The sequence below is a fragment of the Chionomys nivalis genome, chromosome 1 (genome assembly GCF_950005125.1).
Source record: "Chionomys nivalis chromosome 1, mChiNiv1.1, whole genome shotgun sequence".
Taxonomy (NCBI): Eukaryota; Metazoa; Chordata; class Mammalia; order Rodentia; family Cricetidae; genus Chionomys; species Chionomys nivalis.
Window position 1 is genome coordinate 157411090 of NC_080086.1, and position 23694 is coordinate 157434783.

General features: G+C 40.4%; 2 protein-coding genes across 2 annotated transcripts in view; one reads left to right on the top strand and one right to left on the bottom strand.

Annotated features, from left to right (window-relative positions):
* The window catches only part of Cntnap2 (contactin associated protein 2), a 2085894-nt gene that overhangs the window by 1381137 nt on the left and 681063 nt on the right, over positions 1-23694 (bottom strand). The window lies entirely within an intron of this gene.
* On the top strand, positions 15832-17434 carry LOC130872432 (transcriptional enhancer factor TEF-4-like). Its single transcript, XM_057766309.1, is given in 2 exon segments — positions 15832-16078; positions 16081-17434. Coding segments are annotated over 2 exon segments (1335 nt in total). The 3' UTR covers positions 17169-17434.

The window sequence follows — 23694 nt, forward strand, 5'->3', positions numbered from 1 at the left end:
TAGTTTTGTGCCACTTGCAGATATTGAGTTGTCAATTAATAAGAGACTTTTATTCATCACCTTCTACAAAGACAGTCTGTTCTTCCGGACTCAAGAGCAGCACAGCTGATAATTATATTTCACGTGTTATTGTAATGCATAGTGTACATGCAGACAGAGATGTTTACCCAATAAAAGGGAGATCTACAAAAGTGTTCATAGACTGAGTGTGTGAATGAAGTAGAGGATAGGTCGACCTCTGAGCTGAGCAATGATTGGGCATTGCCTAACTGAATGAATAAAGCAGGAAGAAATGCTTGTAAGCAAGAAGTAGCAGGTACGTGGAGGGGACAATGTAAAAACAGAAGGGGGAGGTGATAAGAGTGAGTCAGTTACTTCCTGTTGAAGTTACAGAAAACTCAAGACAGTGAAAATATTATTCTGCATAAGTAATTCACCTACCTTGGATGATGCATGGAGTTGCACTCCAGATTTTATTTTATCTCTTGGGGCTAAGCTCATTTATGTTTGTGGTCTTTTGGGTGATGATTTACCTCAATAAAGCACCTCAGTGAATATAAAAATTCATTATCTGGAGAAAGTCAGGGAATCAGGCAAAGCCTTACTTGAATACTTGAAAATGATACACTCAGACTGGCAAGACTATGGGAGGCAACACTTTTTTAATTAATAAAATATATTCATTTATTCTACTTCCCCATACAAGTTTGCCCTCCTGCCTATCCTCTGCTTCCCTCTCCCCCTCTTCTCTGTTTCTTTTCAGAAAGGGAGAGGCCTCTCATAAGTATCAACAAAACATGGAATATCAAGTTGAGTTAGGACAGAGCTCCTCATAAAATCTTCCTAGGTAAATCAAACTGTATCTGAGAAATTATAATTAACAATGACAAGATTCTCTCAAGAATTTCTGCTGAAAAGAGGTATAGTCATATTTTCTGAGGCCAGAAGATATTGGAATAACTTTGAGGAATATATAAAATATGAGTTATATCTTGAGTTACATCTCCATTTCTAAACAAGAAACTATATTCACTGGAATATTAAGGATGTCTATGATGTGACTTTATTGATCGAGAACCATCTCTATCTATGATATTTTCAAATATTTCTAAGTAGCTATAAGTTAATACAAAGTTTTAGTGTAATGTTTTAGTGAGCAGAAATATACATAATGTGATGGTAAAATTTTTGTGCATTTTAAGCTTTTGTAACTTTTCACACTATTTGTAGCTTTAGATAATGGGCAAACCATGAAGAAATATAAATCAAATGATTGTAATTTGGAAAATTTTGCAAAGAAACAACTTGACACTGAGGATGTAGCACAATAAAAGAACTCATTCCTAACATGGAACAGGCTACTGTGTTCTTCCTCCAACATCCACAAAACAAAATGAAACAAAACAAAACAACAACAAAAGAAATATAAAAGCTTAGTCCAGATACATTTACATTGTAAATTTTATGGGGACACATTAATCTTGAACTAAGAATTTTTATATAGAAGGATTTGTTCTCTTGTTGTAAGTAGGATGACAGTGTAAGAGGGAAAACTGCTCCTTGAAGAAAGAATTCTATGCTCCACACAGATACTCAACAATTATAATGCTGTACTTTTAAATCGCTATGAGAATACAATAACTTTAAAATAGAGGTCTGTCCACATATCTCAGGCATGGGGCTCACAATTTCCAATGTGTTTTCAAGGATTTCTACAGAATTCTCAGGCAGGCAATTACTAAATATTCTTAAAGTCAGCCATCATAAAATGCAATTCATTCATAGTCTTTGAGTACCAATTATATGGTGGCTGATGGGAATCAAAAGAACCTATGCAAAGTAACAGTCTTTTTCAAAATGCCAGAGAACTGAAATAAGTATAAAAACTATCTTAACATTTGCATTTACAGAAATGTGTACAAATAAACAAAATAGCAGAATAAAAGACAGTTGTTACTTAAATGGAGCCATAATACACAGAAGCTGTTCAAGGTTACTTCTTTATTATCCTTTTAAAGACAAATCCTCATGCCCAGGATATCCTCATAGCAAAGACAAACACACAATCAGATCATCCTAAGTCAAGAAAAATTCAATGCAATTCCACTAAAATCAGTTATGTTGCAAGACTATCTTTGCTTTTTTTCAATAGCTTGAAGCACTAGCAATAAAACAAAAGAAAGAAGTGGACAGTATACAAATAAGAAAATAGTCAGATTATTTTATTTGTAGATGATTTTGATATTACACATAAGAGAGCCCCAAAATTCCAACAGAAAATGTTTATAAGTGATCAATACCAATTTTAAAGACAGACTGAAAGCCAACCTAAAAAAAAAAAAACAAAAACAGTAGACTTTTTATATGCCAGCAACAAATATGCTGAGAAAGAGATTGTGGAAATACTCTTATTCATAATTGTCTCAAAAAATGTGTAGGAATAAATCTAAACAAGGGGTGAAAGATTTCTACCCATGAACACGCTATAGTTCTCAAAGACAGAAACACAAGATGGTAGATTCTTGGCTTTTGTGATGATTAGTTTTAATGACAAACTTGTCAAACTTAGAAATAACCTGGGAAACGAGTCTCCTATTGAGGAATTGATTAGATTAAGTGGCTTTTATGGATATCTATTAGGAGTTATCTTGATTGTGTTTATGAGGTGGAGGATGCATTCCCTGTAGGCAGTATCATTCCCTGGGTGGAGGTCCTGGACTGTGTAAGAGCAGAAGTAAGCTGAACACTAACATGTCTGCATTATATCGCTACTCTCTGCACTGGACTATGGATGTAATATGACTAGTTCTCTGTAATTCTTTTGTCTGTTTTTTTAGTCCATGATGGACTACAACCTGGACTGTGAGACATCCTTTTATTGCTTCAATTGTTTTTCACAGAGTGTTTTGTTTGTTTGTTTGTTTGTTTTTATCACACCAAAATCAAACTGGATAGCTTCCTTGGAGGTTATAAAGAGATGCCAACTCTGTGGTTGCAGTGACTGCCATCTGCTCTGCCCACTTGGGATTGCCCTACCTTACCACTCACAGATTTCTGCTCAGGAAGTAGGAACTTGCATTTCCCTTATGGGAAAATTATATGTAATCACTTAATTTTCTGATTCTCTGTTTTTAGCATTATACGTGTTTTCATGACTATACCTGATAACCAAATGTATAAAATTCCAAGCAAATATAGAGAGACTGAAAAGGATGTCTTAATATAATTATAAACAAAAGAACATGGAATAACTTTCTGCATATCTTACCAGGTAGAAATAACAAAGAAAACAAGATATCACCTATTATTAACATAGAAAGACAATAAAGAAGATATAAAACAAATACACCTAGATATTTGCTAATAAATATATATAAGTATATTTATTATAATATATTTCTTATGTTTGTCAATAAATGCATATAAATATATTTATACATATGACACAGCACAAAATACCATGTGCAACATATTTTTGTGAATCATATAAATTTTAGCTATCAATTTCTGTCCCCCAATAATCTTTACGGATGAATCAACCTATAATAACAATTATGACACTGTCAGTTTTGTCTCTTTATATAGTTCTAAAAATTAAGTCAGGATACTCTAAAAGCTTATATTCAGAAGCCTATACTTAAAAAAATAATCATTAGCTAAAGTAGACTCTAAATGTTCAAAGATTAATTGACAAATTAAATTATACAGTATAATAGTGGTTTCCTGCCTTGCAAAAGGCTTGATAAATTATAGGTAAATATTTGATAGAGGATAGGTACTTACCATAAGCAATTGTATTTTCTCATCCCATCTCTCTTACCCAGACATAAAGTAATAGGATAATAAGGGGAAAAGATGGCCACCATTCTTTAACACTCTTTCTTTTGAGATGTAGTCTTTCCAACTCATAGCTCTGTGATTGATTTCACCAACAGAATTACATAGAAATGATAGACAGAACCAGGGTTTATTTTATTGTTGTTGTTTGGTTGGCTGTAGTTTTGCAATCAAGCAGCATTCAGCTTCTATCCCTTGCAAAACTAATTCTTAGGACTGGACACTGCTGTCAATCCAAACTCCCCACAGGGAGAGCCAATTGAGCGTCTAGATGAGAGTACTGTCCAGTCACTGACATGTGGGGAATCACTGGAAGAAGCCCCATCCATCTATATTGGGCTACCCAGCCCATGCTGCAAGAAGCAAAATAAACCAGTGGCATCGGCTCTATGTGAATCATGAATTTCTGAGCCAAATGAATGTTCTAGTTGTTTTAAGCTACAAAATATTAGGTGGTTCATTTGTAGCAATAGATATCTGGAAATTTTCCATTTGCCAAAATATCCACAGATAGGCCAAAATGGAGCAGAGGATTAAAATGTGTATGAAGTTTATGTAAAATTATACCACAAACATTTTTCAATAGGTAGAACTGGTGATAAAACATGAATCAACAGAAAGCAGGTCATGTGCCAACTTTGGAGATACCTGGATGCTGCCTAGAGCAGGATGCTGGCAAGGACTGTTTTGTGAGCTGTTTTCTCTGCAAACCTGCCTCTAATTGATTACCACCGCATATTGGTCCAGCCTTTAGAGATTTGTTCATTTTGGGTGTTATGGCACTCAAGTGGGAGATCTCCCAAAATGTCACTTTATTCTAAAAAAGAACTCATCAGAAAAACAAGAACAAGGGCATTAATATTCATTGAGGCACTTGAACTTTCTAAAGCAATATGCAGAGTTGATATTGTAGCCACACAGGAAAAGAGGTCATGAGAGTGGAAGGACTTGCTGAAGGGAAGAGTTCTGGTGGGTAAAGGAAGGGGGTCATAGATGAAAGGAGCTAAGATGGATTTTATAAATTTATGTAGATGTTAAACAATAGAAATTAAAAGTAAAGAGCCATTCAGAAAGATAGTGTGCATGCTGCTCTGAGACATGGGACCTGACTTGAGAAAGAAGAAAGTAAAAGAGGGTGATTTTTGAGAAGGAAGAGGAGAAAATGCAGGAGGAAAACCTTAATGGGGCTTGAATACAAGTAAAGTATGTTTTATATTGCAGGAAAACTCAACATTTTGTAGAATGAATGTATGTCATTAAATAAATACACAAAATTAAACAATCCTCATTATTTTCTAGTTTTATAAACCCGAGAAATTTCCCATTTTTAAAATGGCTGTGATGTCAAAAAGCCTTAAACATATTAGACAAGCTGCAACCACTGAACCATATTATTTGCCTCACAAAATTTTATATGTACTTGTACAAAGTCAAATTCATTTCTTTTGGTTTAGTTTGTTCAACTTATTCTTGAAATTTCAGGTGTTTTTCTTTCTCTCTTTTCTTCCTTTATTTTTATTACTTTCGTTTGGTTTTTGAAAATTAATTATTTTACATTAGTAAATGACGTTAGTTTTCTATAAAATAGTTTGGAATATTGAATCATGAAATTGGATTAAAAGGAAAATAAGAGGTGCACTTTCTTTGTTGAAATGATAGTAGTTAGGAGTCGAGGCCAGAACATGACCTGGATTCTATATCTAGTCCACTTTCAAGTTTGGCATTGTTCAAATAATTTTACCACTCCACACATTTCCTCGCCTGACATCATGGCAATGGTATCAGATTGAATTCACAAAAGAAGATGAAATAAAATAATGGACAAAAATAGCTTAGAGATCTGAAGGTTTTTCTCAGTGTGTGTGGTGACAGAAAAAAAAAAATAGGTTCATGCCTTTTCACAAAGGACCTTGGGACACAGGTGGCCCTTTCATATTTGCTTCCAGTAAAACCTGAAACTTGGTTAGACAAAAGATGCTGTGGAGTTGAATATGTGGCTAAATTGCTAGCTGGCTGCACTGAATGTGATTGGCTTTTTAGTCCATGAATAAACCTGGAATGATCGTCACTTGGCTAAGACACCTGAGCGCTGCTAATGAGGACGGGGATGAAAGTGTCTGCCTGGAGACTATCCAATCTCATCAATAAGAGTGAAATGTGGGCCCTTTCACTAAGGCTACCAGCCCAGACCAGTGAGTGCCTGACTAGAGGGCAGGCCTCAAGGTCCCCGCCAGGGGAAGCAGGCCCCTGCTGCTGGGGTTGCAGTCTCTGCTTGTGATCTCCTGGACCTGCTCTCCCTGCCCCCTATTTCCCTTGGTCCCTGGCTCATTGGGGCCACCAGGAATCCCTGCATAGGTGCTGAGAAGTCCCATCTGGATGGGTGAGTGTGTGCTATCCTGGGGCGCACTGTCCCGGTAGAGAGCACAAACGCCCCCCCCCCCCCAGCTCCTGCTGCAAGGCTTTCTTTCCTACACACCCGCCCCCCACCCCCACCCCCAAGCCTGCCTTGTCTGCAAGGTCCTTAGCTGTGGAACAGTTTCCTGCCCTTTCACTGAGGCTACCAACCCAGAGTAGTGAGGGCCTGACTAGAGGGCAGGCCTCAAGGTCCCCGCCAGGGAAAGCGGGCCCCTGCTGCTGGGGCTGCAGTCTCTGCTGTGATCTCCTGGACCTGCTCTGCTTGTGCCCTACTTCCCTTTGTCCCTGGCTCATTGGGGCATCCAGGAGTTCCTGTGTAGGTGCCGAGAAGTTTCATCGGGACGGGTGAGTGTGTGCTATCCTGGGGCAGACGGTCCCGGCAGAGAGCACAAACGCCCCTCCCCCAGCTCCTGCTGCAAAGCTTTCTCTCCTACACACCCGCCCCCACCCCCACCCCCAAGCCTGCCTTGTCTGCAAGGTCCTTAGCTGTGGAACAGTTTCCTGCCCTTTCACTAAGGCTACCAGCCCAGACCAGTGAGTGCCTGACTAGAGGGCAGGCCTCAAGGTCCCCGCCAGGGGAAGCAGGCCCCTGCTGCTGGGGTTGCAGTCTCTGCTTGTGATCTCCTGGACCTGCTCTCCCTGCCCCCTATTTCCCTTGGTCCCTGGCTCATTGGGGCCACCAGGAATCCCTGCATAGGTGCTGAGAAGTCCCATCTGGATGGGTGAGTGTGTGCTATCCTGGGGCGCACTGTCCCGGTAGAGAGCACAAACGCCCCCCCCCCCCCAGCTCCTGCTGCAAGGCTTTCTTTCCTACACACCCGCCCCCCACCCCCACCCCCAAGCCTGCCTTGTCTGCAAGGTCCTTTACTGTGGAACAGTTTCCTGCCCTTTCACTGAGGCTACCAACCCAGAGTAGTGAGGGCCTGACTAGAGGGCAGGCCTCAAGGTCCCCGCCAGGGAAAGCGGGCCCCCGCTGCTGGGGCTGCAGTCTCTGCTGTGATCTCCTGGACCTGCTCTGCCTGCGCCCTACTTCCCTTTGTCCCTGGCTCATTGGGGCATCCAGGAGTTCCTGTGTAGGTGCCGAGAAGTTTCATCGGGACGGGTGAGTGTGTGCTATCCTGGGGCAGACGGTCCCGGCAGAGAGCACAAACGCCCCTCCCCCAGCTCCTGCTGCAAGGCTTTCTCTCCTACACACCCGCCCCCACCCCCACCCCCAAGCCTGCCTTGTCTGCAAGGTCCTTAGCTGTGGAACAGTTTCCTGCCCTTTCACTAAGGCTACCAGCCCAGACCAGTGAGTGCCTGACTAGAGGGCAGGCCTCAAGGTCCCCGCCAGGGAAAGCGGGCCCCTGCTGCTGGGGCTGCAGTCTCTGCTGTGATCTCCTGGACCTGCTCTGCCTGCGCCCTACTTCCCTTAGTCCCTGGCTCATTGGGGCATCCAGGAGTTCCTGTGTAGGTGCCAGAAGTTTCATCGGGACGGGTGAGTGTGTACTATCCTGGGGCGGACGGTCCCGGTAGAGAGCACAAACGCCCCTACACTAAGGATACCCAACCAGAGCAGTGAGTGCCTGCCTAGCGGGCAGGCCTCAGCAACCCCCGAAAGGGAGCGCAGGCACCTCCAGCTTGTACTGCAGTGTCGCCTGTGTTCTACTCGACCCCGCCCGACCCCTTGCATTCGGCCTTCTTTACGCGGGTCATTGGAATACCACGCATCCATGTTTTGGTGTTGAGGAGTTCACCTGGAAGGGAACGGTTCCTGCCCCTACACTGAGGAGATACACCTAGAGAGTTAGTCACAGCAAAGACTGGTCCAAGACATCAGGCCTCTCCTGGCTCCATTTGAAGGAAAAGATGGGCAGGCGCCAATGCAAGAATTCCCCCAACAACTTGAAAGGCAACGTGACATCACCAGGATCCAGGAATCCCGAAATGAGAAGTGTACACCCTAATCCAGAAGAATTAGAAGAATTCGACTCAAAAGTGAATTTTATGAAAATAATAGAGGACCTTAAACAGGAGGTGAAAAACTGCCACAACCAATTAGAGATTACAAACAAAAAGGTAGAGGAAATGAATAAATCTCTCAAAGATACCCAAGAAAACCAAGAGAAACAAGAAAAAGTAATCAAACAGGTAAGGGAAACGGTTCAAGACTTGAAGAATGAAGTGGAAGTAATAAAGAAAACACAAACCGAGGGAAGGATGGAGATGGAAAATTTGAATAAACGAACAGGAACTACAGAGACAAGTACCACCAACAGATTACAAGAGATAGAAGAAAGAATCTCAGACACTGAAGATACCATAGAGAAAATAAACACTCTCATCAAAGAAAACAGCATAACCAACAAATTCTCATCACAAAACATTCAGGAAATCTGGGACACAATAAAAAGACCAAACCTAAGAATAATAGGGATAGAAGAAGGAGAAGATCTACAGCTCAATGGTCCAGAAAATATATTTAATAAAATTATAGAAGAAAACTTTCCCAACCTTAAGAAAGATATTCCTTTGAAGGTCCAAGAAGCATACAGAACACCAAATCGACTGGATCAAAAAAAAACATCTCCTCGTCATATAATAGTCAAAACACAAAACATACAGAATAAAGAAAGAATATTAAGAGCTGCAAAGGAAAAAGGTCAAGTTACCTATAAAGGTAAACCTATCAGACTTACACCTGATTTCTCTATGGAAACCATGAAAGCCAGAAGGTCCTGGATAGATATACTGCAGAAACTACGAGACCATGGATGCAAGCCCAGACTTCTATACCCAGCCAAGCTTTCGTTCACTATAAATGGAGAAAACAAAATTTTCCAGGATAAAAACAAATTTAAACAATACGTAGCCACAAATCCAGCCCTTCAGAAAGTAATTGAAGGAAAATCACAAACCAAGGAGTCCAACAATGCCCACAATAACTCAGACATCTAATGACCCTTCACCAGCACAACTTGAAGAAGGGAAACACACAAACTCTACTACCAAAGGAAAGAAGGAAAGAAAGGAAAAATGACTGGAGTTAACAACCACTGGTCATTAATATCACTTAATATCAATGGACTCAACTCACCTATAAAGAGGCACAGGCTAAGAGATTGGATACGAAAACAGGATCCAACATTCTGCTGCTTACAAGAAACACACCTCAACCACAAAGACAGACATCTACTCAGAGTAAAGGGCTGGGAAAAGGTTTATCAAGCAAACGGACCTAAGAAACAAGCAGGTGTGGCCATACTAATTTCTAAGAAAGTTGACTTCAAACTAAAATCAATCAAAAGAGATGGAGATGGACATTTTTTACTCATAACAGGAACAATTCACCAGGATGAAGTCTCAATCCTGAATATCTATGCCCCTAATATAAAAGCACCCACTTATGTAAAAGAAACGTTACTAAAACTCAAGGCAGTCATCAAACCACACACACTAATAGTAGGAGATTTCAACACTCCTCTCTCACCAATGGACAGGTCAATCAGACAGAAACCTAACAGAGAAATAAGAGGATTAAGGGAGGTAATGAATCAAATGGACTTAACAGACATCTATAGAACATTCCACTCAAATAAGAAAGAATATACCTTCTTCTCTGCAGCTCATGGAACCTTCTCGAAAATAGACCACATACTCGGTAACAAAGCAAACTTACACAGTTACAAAAAAATATCGGTAACCACCTGTGTCTTATCAGATCACCATGGATTAAAGTTAGAATTCAACAACAATGCTATCCCCAGAAAGCCTATGAACTCATGGAAATTGGACAGTCAACTACTGAACCACACCTGGATCAAGGAAGAAATAAAGAAAGAAATTAAAGTCTTTCTTGAATTCAATGAAAACGAAGACTCATCATACTCAAACCTATGGGACACTATGAAAGCAGTGCTAAGAGGAAAGTTCATAGCATTAAGTGCCCACATAAAGAAAACGGAGAAAGCACACATTGGAGACCTAATAGCCCACCTTAAAGCTTTAGAAAGAAAAGAAGCAGACTCACCTAGGAGAAGTAGAAGACTGGAAATAATCAAATTGAGGGCTGAAATCAACAAAATAGAAACACAGAAAACAATCCAAAGAATCAATGAAACAAAAAGCTGGTTCTTGGAGAAAATCAATAAGATTGATAAACCCCTATCCAAACTAATCAAACGGCGGAGAGAGAATACGCAAATTAACAAAATCAGAAACGAAAAGGGAGACATAACCACAGACACAGACGAAATTCAGAGAATCATTAGATCTTACTACAAAAACCTGTATGCCACAAAATTGGAAAATGTAAAAGAAATGGACACTTTTTTAGATAAGTACCATATACCAAAGTTAAACCAGGACCAGGTGAACAATCTAAATAGACCCGTTAGTCGCGAAGAATTAGAAGTTGTTATAAAAAACCTTCCCACCAAAAAAAGCCCAGGTCCAGACGGCTTTAATGCAGAATTCTACCAGAACTTCCAAGAAGACCTAATACCTATACTCCTTAATGTATTTCACAATATTGAAACAGAGAAGTCATTGCCAAATTCCTTTTATGAAGCTGAAGTTACTCTGATACCAAAACCACACAAAGACACAACCAAGAAAGAGAACTACAGGCCAATCTCACTCATGAACATCGACGCAAAAATACTCAATAAAATACTGGCAAACCGAATCCAAGAACACATTAGAAAAATTATCCATTATGATCAAGTAGGCTTCATCCCAGAGATGCAGGGCTGGTTCAACATACGAAAATCTATCAATGTAATCCATCATATAAATAATCTGAAAGAAAAAAACCATATGATCATTTCATTAGATGCGGAAAAAGCATTTGACAAAATTCAACATCCCTTTATGATAAAGGTCTTAGAGAGATTAGGAATACAAGGGTCGTTCCTAAATATAATAAAAGCTATTTATAGCAAGCCGTCAGCTAACATCAAATTAAATGGAGAGAAACTCAAAGCTATTCCACTAAAATCAGGAACACGACAAGGTTGTCCACTCTCTCCATACCTCTTTAATATAGTGCTTGAAATTCTAGCAATAGCAATAAGACAACATAAGGGGATCAAAGGGATTCAAATCGGAAAGGAAGAAGTTAAACTTTCATTATTTGCAGACGATATGATAGTGTACATAAGCGACCCCAAAAACTCCAGCAAAGAACTCCTTCAGCTGATAAACACCTTTAGTAGCGTTGCAGGATACAAGATCAATTCCAAAAAATCAGTTGCCCTCCTATACACAAAGGATAAGGAAGCAGAGATGGAAATCAGAGAAGCATCACCCTTCACGATAGCCACAAATAGCATAAAATATCTTGGGGTAACCCTAACCAAGGAAGTAAAGGATCTATTTGACAAGAACTTTAAGTCAATGAAGAAAGAAATTGAGGAGGATACCAGAAAATGGAAGGATCTCCCTTGCTCTTGGATAGGGAGGATCAACATAGTAAAAATGGCAATTCTACCAAGGGCAATTTATAGATTCAATGCAATCCCCATTAAAATCCCATCAAAATTCTTCACAGATCTTGAGAGGACAATAATCAACTTTATATGGAGAAACAAAAAACCCAGGATAGCCAAAACAATCTTATATAATAAAGGATCGTCTGGAGGCATTACCATCCCTGACCTCAAACTCTATTACAGAGCCTCAGTATTGAAAACAGCTTGGTATTGGCATAAAAACAGAGAAGTCGATCAATGGAACCGAGTAGAAGACCCTGATTTTAACCCACAAACTTATGAACACCTAATTTTTGATAAAGGAGCTAAAAGTATTCAATGGAAAAAAGAGAGCATCTTCAACAAATGGTGCTGGCAGAACTGGTTGTCAACGTGTAGAAGAATGAAAATAGATCCATATCTATCACCATGCACAAAACTCAAGTCCAAATGGATTAAAGACCTCAATATTAGTCTGAACACACTGAACCTGATAGAAGAAAAAGTTGGAAGTACTCTACAACATATGGGTACAGGAGATCACTTCCTACGTTTATCCCCAGCAGCACAGACATTAAGGGCAACATTGAATAAATGGGACCTCCTGAAACTGAGTAGCTTCTGTAAAGCAAAGGACACTGTCACTAAGACAAAAAGGCAACCCACTGACTGGGAGAAGATCTTCACCAACCCTGCAACAGACAAAGGTCTGATCACCAAAATATATAAAGAACTCAAGAAACTAAACTTTAAAATGCTAATGAACCCAATAAAAAAATGGGGCACTGATCTGAACAGAGAATTCTCAACAGAAGAAATTCAAATGGCCAAAAGACACCTAAGGTCATGCTCAACCTCCTTAGCGATAAGGGAAATGCAAATTAAAACAACTTTGAGATACCATCTTACACCTGTCAGAATGGCTAAAATCAAAAACACCAATGATAGCCTTTGCTGGAGAGGTTGTGGAGAAAGAGGCACACTCATTCATTGCTGGTGGGAATGCAAACTTGTGCAACCACTTTGGAAATCAGTGTGGCGATTTCTCAGGAAATTTGGGATCAACCTACCCCAAGATCCAGTAATACCACTATTGGGAATATACCCAAGAGATGCCACATCAAATGACAAAAGTATCTGTTCAACTATGTTCATAGCAGCATTGTTTGTAATAGCCAAAACCTGGAAACAACCTAGATGCCCTTCAATGGAGGAATGGATGAAGAAAGTGTGGAATATATACATATTAGAGTACTACTCAGCAGTAAAAAACAATGACTTCTCGAATTTTGCGTGCAAATGGATGGAAATAGAAAACACTATCCTGAGTGAGGTATCCCAGACCCAAAAAGAGGAACATGGGATGTACTCACTCATAATCGGTTTCTAGCCATAAGTAAAAGACATTAAGCATATAATGTGTGATCCTATAGAAGTTAAATAAGAAAGTGAACCCAAAGAAAATCATATAGTCATCCGCATGGAGAGGGGGAAGTAGACAAGATGGCAGGGCAAAAACTGGGAACTTGCGGGTGAGGTGGCATGGGGCAAAGGGGAAATGGGATGAGAAATATGAGAAGGGGAGGATGGGAGGAGCTCGGGGGATTGGGATGGTTGGGATATAGGAAGGATGGATACGGGAGCAGCGAAGTATATATCCTATCTAAGGGAGCCATCTTAGGGTTGGCAAGAGACTTGACTCTAGAGGGGTTCGCAGGTGTCCAGGAATATGTCCCCAGCTGGTACCTTGGGCAACTAAGGAGAGGGAACCTGAAATGACCCTATCCTATACTGATGAATATCTTGCATATCACCTTAGAACCTTCATCTGGCGATGGATCAAGGTAGAGACAGAGTCTCAATTTGGAGCAATGGTCTGAGCTCTTAAGGTCCAAATGAGGAGCAGAAGGAGGGAGAACAAGAGCAAAAAATCAGGACCACGAGGGATGCACCCACCCACTGTGACAGTGGAACTGATTTATTAGGAGCCCACCAAGGCCAGCTGGTCTGGGACTGAATAAGCATGGGTTGATTCCGGACTCTCTGAGCATGGCGGTCAACGAAGACTGATGAGAAGCCAAGGACAATGGCACTAGGTTTCAATCCTAATACATGAACTGGCTTTGTGGGAGCTTAGCCTGTTTAGAAGCTCACCTTCCTGGACGTAGATAGAAGACCTTCGTCTTCCCGCAGGGCAGAGAATTTGGACTGCTCTTCAGTATCGAGAGGGAGGGGGAATGGTGTGGGGGGAGGAGAAGAGGAGTGGGGATAGGGGGAGGGGAGTGGGGGGAGGGGGCAATATTTGGGAGGAGGGGAGGGAAATGGGAAACGGGGAGCGGTGGAAATTTTAATTAAAAAAGAATAAAAAATAAAAAAAAAAAAAAAAAAAAAAAAAAAAAAAAAAAAAAAAAAAAAAAAAAAGAGTGAAATGTGAATATAATCAGAGAGAGGGGAAAATGGCCCAGATCAAATTATAAAGCCAGATACCAAGAAAGATAAGAGGAATGATGAAGTATAACACAGACAGACTTGCTGAGTGATTTTTATGATAATATAACTAGAAAGGCTTTCTCCACGGCCCTGTAGTCCATACACAAAGAATATACAAAGACCAAAGTATTCAAAGAGTGACAAATATAAAATTATAAATAATCCAGGTTAGTTATACAGTTTCACTGAGAGTATGATAGCACTAATGCAAACTTTATTTAAAGTGAGAGATTATTTGAAGCTAAAGATTAAATTGTGAATAAATTTTGATACGGATATTTATGATTTAGCCCCATACAGACTATATTTTAGGGAGAGCTTTCTTTCATTCTCATTCTTTACATGTAAAAATGTTGCACCTTTGAGCAACAGTGATGTCTGCTAGATCACAAATATAACAAAGAATAAGATTTAAATTACACCGAGTTCATCTTCTGAGCTGTGTTCTACCACATGTCTGGGGTGTGTCTGTATTAAAGAAAAACAGAGACATATTGAAGATTCAATGACCACAAAAGGCAGAAACTAACAGGATATAAAGAGCTCTATATTGGCTTGCTAATAAGAAAATTTCCTAAAACTTAGAATAAATAATCAATTATAATATTTTATGGGGATAGGAAAGATGATTCCACAGTTAAGAGATTGTGCTGCTCTTCAGGTGACCCACATGGTGACGCACGTGTATTCAGACCTCTAGTTCCTGGGGTGGCTGCTACCCTCTGTGGATGTGTGGAGACAACCAGACATGGGCATCCACACATGCAGCAAAACATTAATATATGGAAATCAAAATACGTAAATCTTAAATAATTAAAAACAGAGAACTGCCTAAATGAAAACATGCTGAGGTGTGCGAGAAGCTGTGTAAATACAACACATACCATCCCAAATTTTAGGGATAAACACACTTGAGAAAGAGTTTCCACCAGGTCAATCGGTAGCTCTTCACCTCCCAAATGTTCCTTACTCCTTTATAATAATAGTAAGATATTTGTGGTAAGAACTCTTTTTAAATTATTATTTCACACGTTTGTGTGTGTACATGTGTTTGTATATATGTGTGTGTGTCCACAAACATACATGATTGTTTCAAAGTGAGTGGTGTGGATGTCAGAGGATATTTTGCAAGAGTAAGCTCTCAGTGGTAATTCTTAACATAATATCTACCCTCAGCGTGTTTTATGTGTACAATGCAATGTGATCAGGTATAGGCATTGTACTTTATAGGAGTATCTAGAACTTACTTATCCTACACCCTTGGAAGCTTATTCACATGGATATCATTTATTCATTACCACTTCTCAAAGTTCCTGGGAACTTCACTCTACTCTGTTGCTGAGAGTTTTATCATTTTAGATTTCACAAGTAATCACATAATATAGCAAAGGTCTTTCCTTTTTTTCTTTTCTACTTTTCTTTTATATTACTGTATTTTGTTCTACTGAGAAAGGTCTCACTTGATCCATGCTGTCTTCCTGCTTGCTATGTAGCAGACAATAATTTTAAATTTCTGAGCCGGCCCGCCCGCGGCTCCCCTGCCCAGGCCGGGAGGTAGGAAGGCGCCGTCAGGAATCGGGATTCTACTTGGGGTGTGTGAGTTGGGGTGGGAAGTTCCGCGCGATGAGGTGAGGCCCAGATGGGGGAATCCCGGACTGGGGCCCCCCTGGATGATGGCGGGGCCTGGACGGGCAGTGAGGAAGGCAGCGAGGAGGGCACTGGAGGCAGTGAGGGTATTGGAGGAGATAGGGGCCCTGATGCACAGGGTGTGTGGAGCCCCGACATCGAGCAGAGTTTTCAAGAGGCCCTGGCTATATATCCTCCATGTGGCCGATGCAAGATCATCTTGTCAGATGAGGGCAAGATGTATGGCCGGAATGAACTCATTGCCGTTACATCAAGCTGAGGACAGGGAAGACAAGAACTCGCAAGCAGGTCTCGAGTCACATCCAGGTTTTGGCTAGAAGGAAATCGAGAGAAATTCAGTCCAAGCTGAAGGACCAAGTCTCCAAGGACAAGGCCTTCCAGACGATGGCTACCATGTCTTCGGCACAGCTCATCTCTGCACCGTCCCTCCAGGCCAAGCCGGGTCCTTCTGGCCCTCAGACCACTGAGCTTTTCCAGTTCTGGTCCGGGAACTCTGGGCCACCGTGGAATGTTCCAGACGTGAAGCCTTTCTCCCAGACACCGTTCTCCGTGTCACTGACTCCCCCATCCACCCACCTACCAGGGTATGAGCCGCCCCCAGCCCTCTCACCCATGCCCCCGCCTGCTCCATCTCCCCCAGCCTGGCAGGCTCGGGCCCTGGACACTGCCCGCCTGCAGCTGGTAGAGTTCTCAGCCTTTGTGGAACCACCGGTCGCAGTTGACTCGTTCCAGAGGCATCTGTTTGTCCACATCAGTCAGCAGTGCCCCAGTCCTGGAGCGCCACCCCTGAAGAGTGTGGACATGCGACAGATCTATGACAAGTTCCCCGAGAAAAAGGGTGGCCTCCGGGAGCTGTATGACCGAGGGCCACCCCATGCCTTCTTCCTGGTCAAGTTCTGGGCGGACCTGAATTGGGGCCCAAGTGGTGAAGAGGCAGGGACCAGTAGAGGCAGTGGTGGCTTCTATGGAGTGAGCAGCCAGTATGAGAGCCGGAAGCTCATGACACTTACCTGCTCCTCCAAGGTCTGCTCCTTTGGCAAGCAAGTGGTGGAGAAAGTGGAGACAGAGCGGGCCCAGCTGGAGGATGGGCGCTTTGTGTACCGCCTGATGCGTTCCCCCATGTGTGAGTACCTGGTTAACTTCCTGCACAAGCTGCGGCAGCTGCCCAAGCGCTACATGATGAACAGTGTCTTGGAGAACTTCACCATCCTCCAGGTGGTGACCAACAGGGACACTCAGGAATTGCTGCTGTGCATTGCCTACGTCTTTGAGGTCTCCACCAGTGAACACGGAGCCCAACACCGTATCTACCGCCTGGTCAGGGACTGATGGGGCCCCGCTGTTGGTTGTCCTCAGAATACTCCCTTCCTAGGAAGGAGGCTTTGGCTTTCCCTGTACCCCTCAATTGGAGAGAGGGCCATGATAAAGAGGCCTGATTTCAAGCTTGAGCAAGGGGGGCTGGCTCCTATTAGAGGGGAACCCCAAAACTTGATGAGCTGAATGAGCTGACCTCACAGGGAGCATTTGACAGGACACTTCACTCCTGAGCATCAGGGATTGGGGATAGGAGTGCATACCCACAGGTACAGCACTGGTCTCTCAGTTCTACAGGGCCCCTCTGTGCTCTTCTGCAGAAGGGAGCTGGGCAGTGTGGGAGACATTACTCATTGCCTTGTACCCTTCCTGTTTTCCACCGCCCCATGTCTGCCTCTCCCCCACACCCTTTCTCTGATCTAGGATGTCACAATTGAAGATAACGGCTTCCCAGCTGGGGGCAGAATGAAGTGGGACCTGAATTTTTTTTAATATAAGGAGATATTTATACAGTGTTAAGATTAATGTTATCTCAGCTAGGGCAAGCAGTGGGGTGGGACTTCTTAATCTCATCCCCATTTTAAGTGAGCCTCAGACCACCCTGCCACCTTCCTTTCCCCAAGAGTGATGGTTTATGTTCCGAAGGAGAATAAAGCTATTTTTACCAAAAAAAAAAAAAAAATTCTGATACCACTTCTGACATCTCCCATGTGCTAGGATTACAGTCATGTGCCACCATGCCCATCAGTATTATCTGGATCATTTAGTTTAGCATTCTTTCAGGCCATTCTTGTCTCAAATGACAGCATTTCTGAACCTCTTCTTTCTTTCTTTCTTTCTTTCTTTCTTTCTTTCTTTCTTTCTTTCTTTCTTTCTTTTTATCTTTCTTTCTTCCTTCCTTCCTTCCTTCCTTCCTTCCTTCCTTTCTTTTCTATTTCATTTATTTACTTTGGTTTTTCAAGACAGGGATTTTCTGTGTAACAGTCCTACCTAGCTGTCCTGACCAGGCTGGTCTTGAACTCACCTGTCTTTGCCTCCTGAGTTCTGGGATTAAAATTATGTGCCACCATCCTCTGATGTGGGATTCACCTCTGTATACTGTGAATACCATTGGTTAATGAAGAAATTACTCTTTGCCTATTTCAGAGTAGGGCAGAACAGAGCCAGGCAGGGAAAACAAAATTGAATTCTGGGAGAAAGAAGGCAGAGTCAAGGCAAAGCCATGTAGTGCCCCGGACCGGCTCAGGGGAGCCATTCAGACCATGGGAGAAGCAGGGTCTTGGTACACAGGAAGGCATAAGTTCGGCGAATGACAGACAGACACAACACACAAGAGAGTGGTTGGAATCTGCTTGATTTTACTGAATTCATGTTTTCATTATATAGTATTCAAACAAAGAACAAATCAGAAGGTCATGTGTCATTGGTTGGCACAATATGAAAGCTCCTTTTAGTCACATCAGTGATATTTAAGAAAAGTATATTATCAGAAAAAGGTGTTAGACATAAAGCATCCTTAGAAGAGGAAATCTTGTCTTTGGGAAAGTAAACCTCAGACAAGTGGTTTTATCTTGTGAATAGAAAGTTTCTGTCTCATTATCACTATCATGGCCCTTCCTCTTCCTAACCCTTACTTTATCTCATGTAGTGACCAAATATGAATAATATGCTCTCTGCACCTGTTGAAATATACTTTTTAGTACCTTTTAATGCAGCAGACACCATGGGGGTTGGGATCTAGCAAACCTATCTATAAAGTTCAAAGTATAATATAACAGTCTTTGTCCATCAACATTAACCCACCTATTCCCTTGCTCATCATACACGCTGTGTATAAGAAAGGTTCTGCTGTAGTCTTATACATTCCCATACTTTGCTTCCCTATCCCGGAGCTGTTTCTGAAGAGATAATCCTTGTCTTGCAGATATATAGAATATCATCATTATAAAAGAGATTGTGCAAAGCCCATATCTCACATAGCCAGCTAATCGAGAAACCCGTCTATGCCTCAGCAGTGGCCAATACCAGGCTGCTAGTTGCACAACAATCTGCTCTGAGGTTATTGATCATGTGTAACATATGTGTGTATGTGCCATCTTTTCACACCCACACTTTTCTTTGTGGGAAAATAAACCATGGGATAAAATTCAGAGAGGATAGAGTTAAAACACACAGTTGATGGTATAACTTAGCAGAAGGGTTAGATATGTTTTTGGTGGCCCACTGAGCATCAAGATAGACATTGCTTATGGATCAATTATATTTATGTAACTTTTTTTATTAATTTTATTGAACTATACATTTTTTATGCTCTCCTCCCTTTCTTTCCCCTCTCCTTCAACCCTCTCTCATGATCCCCATGCTCCAAATTTACTCAGGAGATCTTGTCTTTTTCTACTTCCCATGTAGATTAGATCCATTTATGTCTCCCTTAGGGTCCTTATTGCTGTTTAGGTTCTCTAAGATTTTGAATTGTAGTAGACTAGTTTTCTTTCCTTTATGTCTAAAAGCCTTTTATGAATGAGCACATATAATATTTGTCCTTCCGGGTCTGGGTTAGCTCACTCAATACAATGTTTTCTAGATCTGTTCATTTGCCTGCAAATTCAAGATGTTATTATACTTTTTCCTGCTGTGTAGTACTCTATTGTGTAAATGTACCACATTTTCCTTATCCATTCTACAGTCAGGAGCATTTAGGTTGTTCCCAGATTCTGGCTATGAACATAGTTGAGCACATGTCCTTGTGATACAATTGAGCATCCTCTGGGTATATACCCAAAAGTGGTATTACCAGGTCTTCAGCAAGGTTGTTTCCTAATTTTCTGAGAAATGACCATAGTGATATTCAAACTAGCTGTAACAATTTGTACTCCCACCAGCAATGCAGGAGTGTTCCCTTTACCCCACATCCTCTCCAGCATAAGTTGTCATTAGTGTTTTTGATCTTGATCATTCTTAAAGGTATCAGACAGAATCTCAGAGTTGCTTTGACTTGCATTTCTCTGATGGCTAAGGATGTTGAGCATTTCCTTAAGTGTCTTTCAGCCATTTTAGATTTCTTTTTTGAGAGTTCTCTGTTTAGGTCTGTACTCCACTTTTTTATTAGATTATTTGTTCTTTTGGGGACCAATTTCATGAGTTCTTTGTATATTTTGGAGATCAGTCCTCTGTCTGATGTGGGGTTGGTTAAGGTCTTTTCAAATTTTGTAGGCTGCCGTTTTGTCTTGTTGACCATGTCCTTTGCTTTACAGAAGATTTCAGTTTCTGGAGGTCCAATTTATTAACATTTTTAGCAAGAAGAGTTCTTTGAAAACTATGAGTTTATACGTTTGCCATTTAAGCAACCATGAAATATCTATGCATTATTCATCCACACTTGGAGGTCCTGACTATGGCATGAGATAATTCATTACACAAACTCATTTCATGTGAGGAATTCACAACTTTGATGCTAAAGAACAAGTTCTTATGGAAATGTCTTATTGGTTTAAATGTAAAAATACTGAAGATTAATTTAACAAAATTTAAAATTTATAAAAGGAAAGGGTTGAAAACCAATTATCAATAAAAATTAGAAATTAAAAATTGATACAATGATGATCAATAATTAAAGAATAATTAAATAATGTTTCAGAAGGTAAAAATGCTTGTTCCAAGTGTGATGACCCAAGTTCCACCCAAGACCTTGAATGCTGAGGAAAGACTACTTACTATAAGGAAAGACTCCCACCATATACAAGTAAATAAAAGAATGTAATTAAAAATATTGATAGTGCAAGAAATCTCGACATCTTCCAACATTCTTGCATATTTATGAGGTATGTTTCCATTGTACTGAGGGGACCTTAATTACAAATTACTGTGAATAACTACCAAAAATAGTGTCTACAATAACGGAGTAACACTGCAGTTTGTTTGCCTATTTGTCTTATAGTCAGGCAGTAAAACAATACAAATATGATAACAATATTCTTGTCATCTTTAAATATAAAGCTGGTGGCATTTAGATATAAAAAATGTTCTTAATTCTTTCAGATAAATACAATGAAAGAGAGTAGTCATTAGTAAGGTCCTGTCTAAATCCAGAAAAGAGGCAAACATGTCTCTGGCTATAGATGTTAAAATTTCCTTTAAAATCAATTTTTATGATCAGGGTTGAAGGATAGTTAGTATAATTCCTCAATATTTTTTAAAAAAAGAACAGTCCATAGAACAAAATAGTTTGTTTCACAAAAATTTGCTAAATAATAATTTGTATTAGAATTCAACTATTCTTGGAATATAAGAAAAAGAAAAAACATGTAGGCATGAGTGTACATAGAAGTACACATATACATACATATACACTTGCACATATAAGCATGTGCATGTCTGTGCTCACACATCTTCACATGTAGAAGTATGCAAGTGAAAATCCACTCACACTCAAATACAACATATGTGCATACACACACATGCACAGACATGTATACACACAAATGCACACATTCACACACATATGTCCACACACATACAAACATATATGTGTGTACATGCACAGGCATGTCCACACACACATCTACAGATACATACACAGGCGTAAAATATGCACATATCCTCATTTACACAAGCATGTACACACATGCACATTCACACTTACATATATACAGAATACAAAATGAAACAGAAATGTTTTAACTTCTATAAAATACATACATGGATTATTAAAATAGTTTTTAATTAATATGTAAAAAATGTTTAATTTTAATTGATAATTCAGTTGCTAAAGTACAAACAACGCATAGTGGTAATTAAAAAGTGACAAATAGAATCACTTAGGTCTCTCCTCTCTGACTCTTCCTGTCCTCAATGAACCACTAATTCTTCCTTGCAGAAGAACATTTCATGAGAATAATTGATGAAACCTTCCACATAAGATTAAAATCTTAAATAATTAAAGGTATCATTCATCTTCTACTGCTCCCATTTATTATCCTTCTTTCTTCAGGGAAAGATGGAAGATATGGAACAACAGGATGCCCACCACATGGGTTCTTTGTATATTAGTTTTACAAGAGATGATTTTGCTTCTTTCTTGTTACTTGGATTCCAGGGGACGCCTTCTCTTAATCCTCCTTTTGACCATCCTGTGTGGGCTTATCACACTATCTTTATGTGACATTCTTGCTGAATCACACCAACTTGTTAAGAATTTCTCTCTCTCTCTCTCTCTCTCTCTCTCTCTCTCTCTCTCTCTCTGTGTGTGTGTGTGTGTGTGTGTGTGTGTGTGTGTGTGAGTATGCACATACCTAGCACATGTATGGCGGTTGGAGGACAGCCTAAGCTATCAGTACTCACCTCTCACATTGTGTGAGTGAGTTCCTTTGTTGTCCATCACTGCCTATGCTGGGCCAGTTGACTCAGTAGCCTCTGAAGAGTCCTCTCTGACTCAAATCGTGCCTCATAGTTCCACAATTACAGGCTGCACTAACACATATGGCTTTATGGAAGTTCTGAGGATTCAAACTCAGGTCCTCAAGCTTGTATGGCAAGCACTTAACCCACTGAGTCATTCTACAGCACCAAGTGGTGTGGGACAATGGTCTGTATTCTGTCAATTATATTTTAAATAAACATTGATTGGCCAGTAGCCAGGCAGGAAGTATAGGCAGGACAACCAGACAGGAAGTAGAGGTGGATCGAGGAGAACAGGAGAATTCTGGGAAGAGGAAAGCTTAGTCTGCATTCCTCTCCCAGCTACAGAAGAAGCAAGATGTGACTGCCCTGCCGAATAAGGTACTGATCCACATGGCTAACACAGATAAGAATAAAGGGATAATATAAGCTGTAAGAGTTAATAGGAAGCCTAAGATACTGGGTCAATCAGTTTATAACTAATATAGAACTCTGTGTAATTTCTTTGGAACTTAACGACTGTGGGAATCAGGCAGGATGGGGACTAGGCAGGACAGAAACCCCAACAACACAAGAGTTCCTTTTTGACAGTACTTTTTTCTTAAAAAGAAAAGAAAACATTCATTTAATGGATTTTGAAGTATTCTTGCTATAGGTTTTAGAAGAATTAATAAGACAAATACCCTAAAATCTTAAACAACATTAATATTGAAAAAGGAAATTTTAATCTCATTAAAATACATTATGTCTGGGTCCTAAGAGAATCTTGCTTTCTCTAGAAACCAAAAAACTATTTGTCTATGAAATCTTATATCAAGTTTTATGACTTTAGTGTTTGTTTATTATCATACAATAAGAGCTAAAATGACGGAAGGGTAGGTGGGGACTAGATAAAGATAGTGAATTTCATACACTATTTGTCATAGGTTCATTGTGATATTCTTCCAAGTTGTAACTTCAGTTTAAATGAAGATCTGGTTCCCAGAAAAAAAAAAACTAAGAATCTATAGCAGAAGCCTCTGGCATGGATTTAGCGACACTGACTAAAGAGACACACGGTCCTACTAGGACACTCATTCTCCTGAACAGACAGTCACAGAAACTCAGAGCCATGGAGGAAACACCAATGAGTGAACCGTAACTG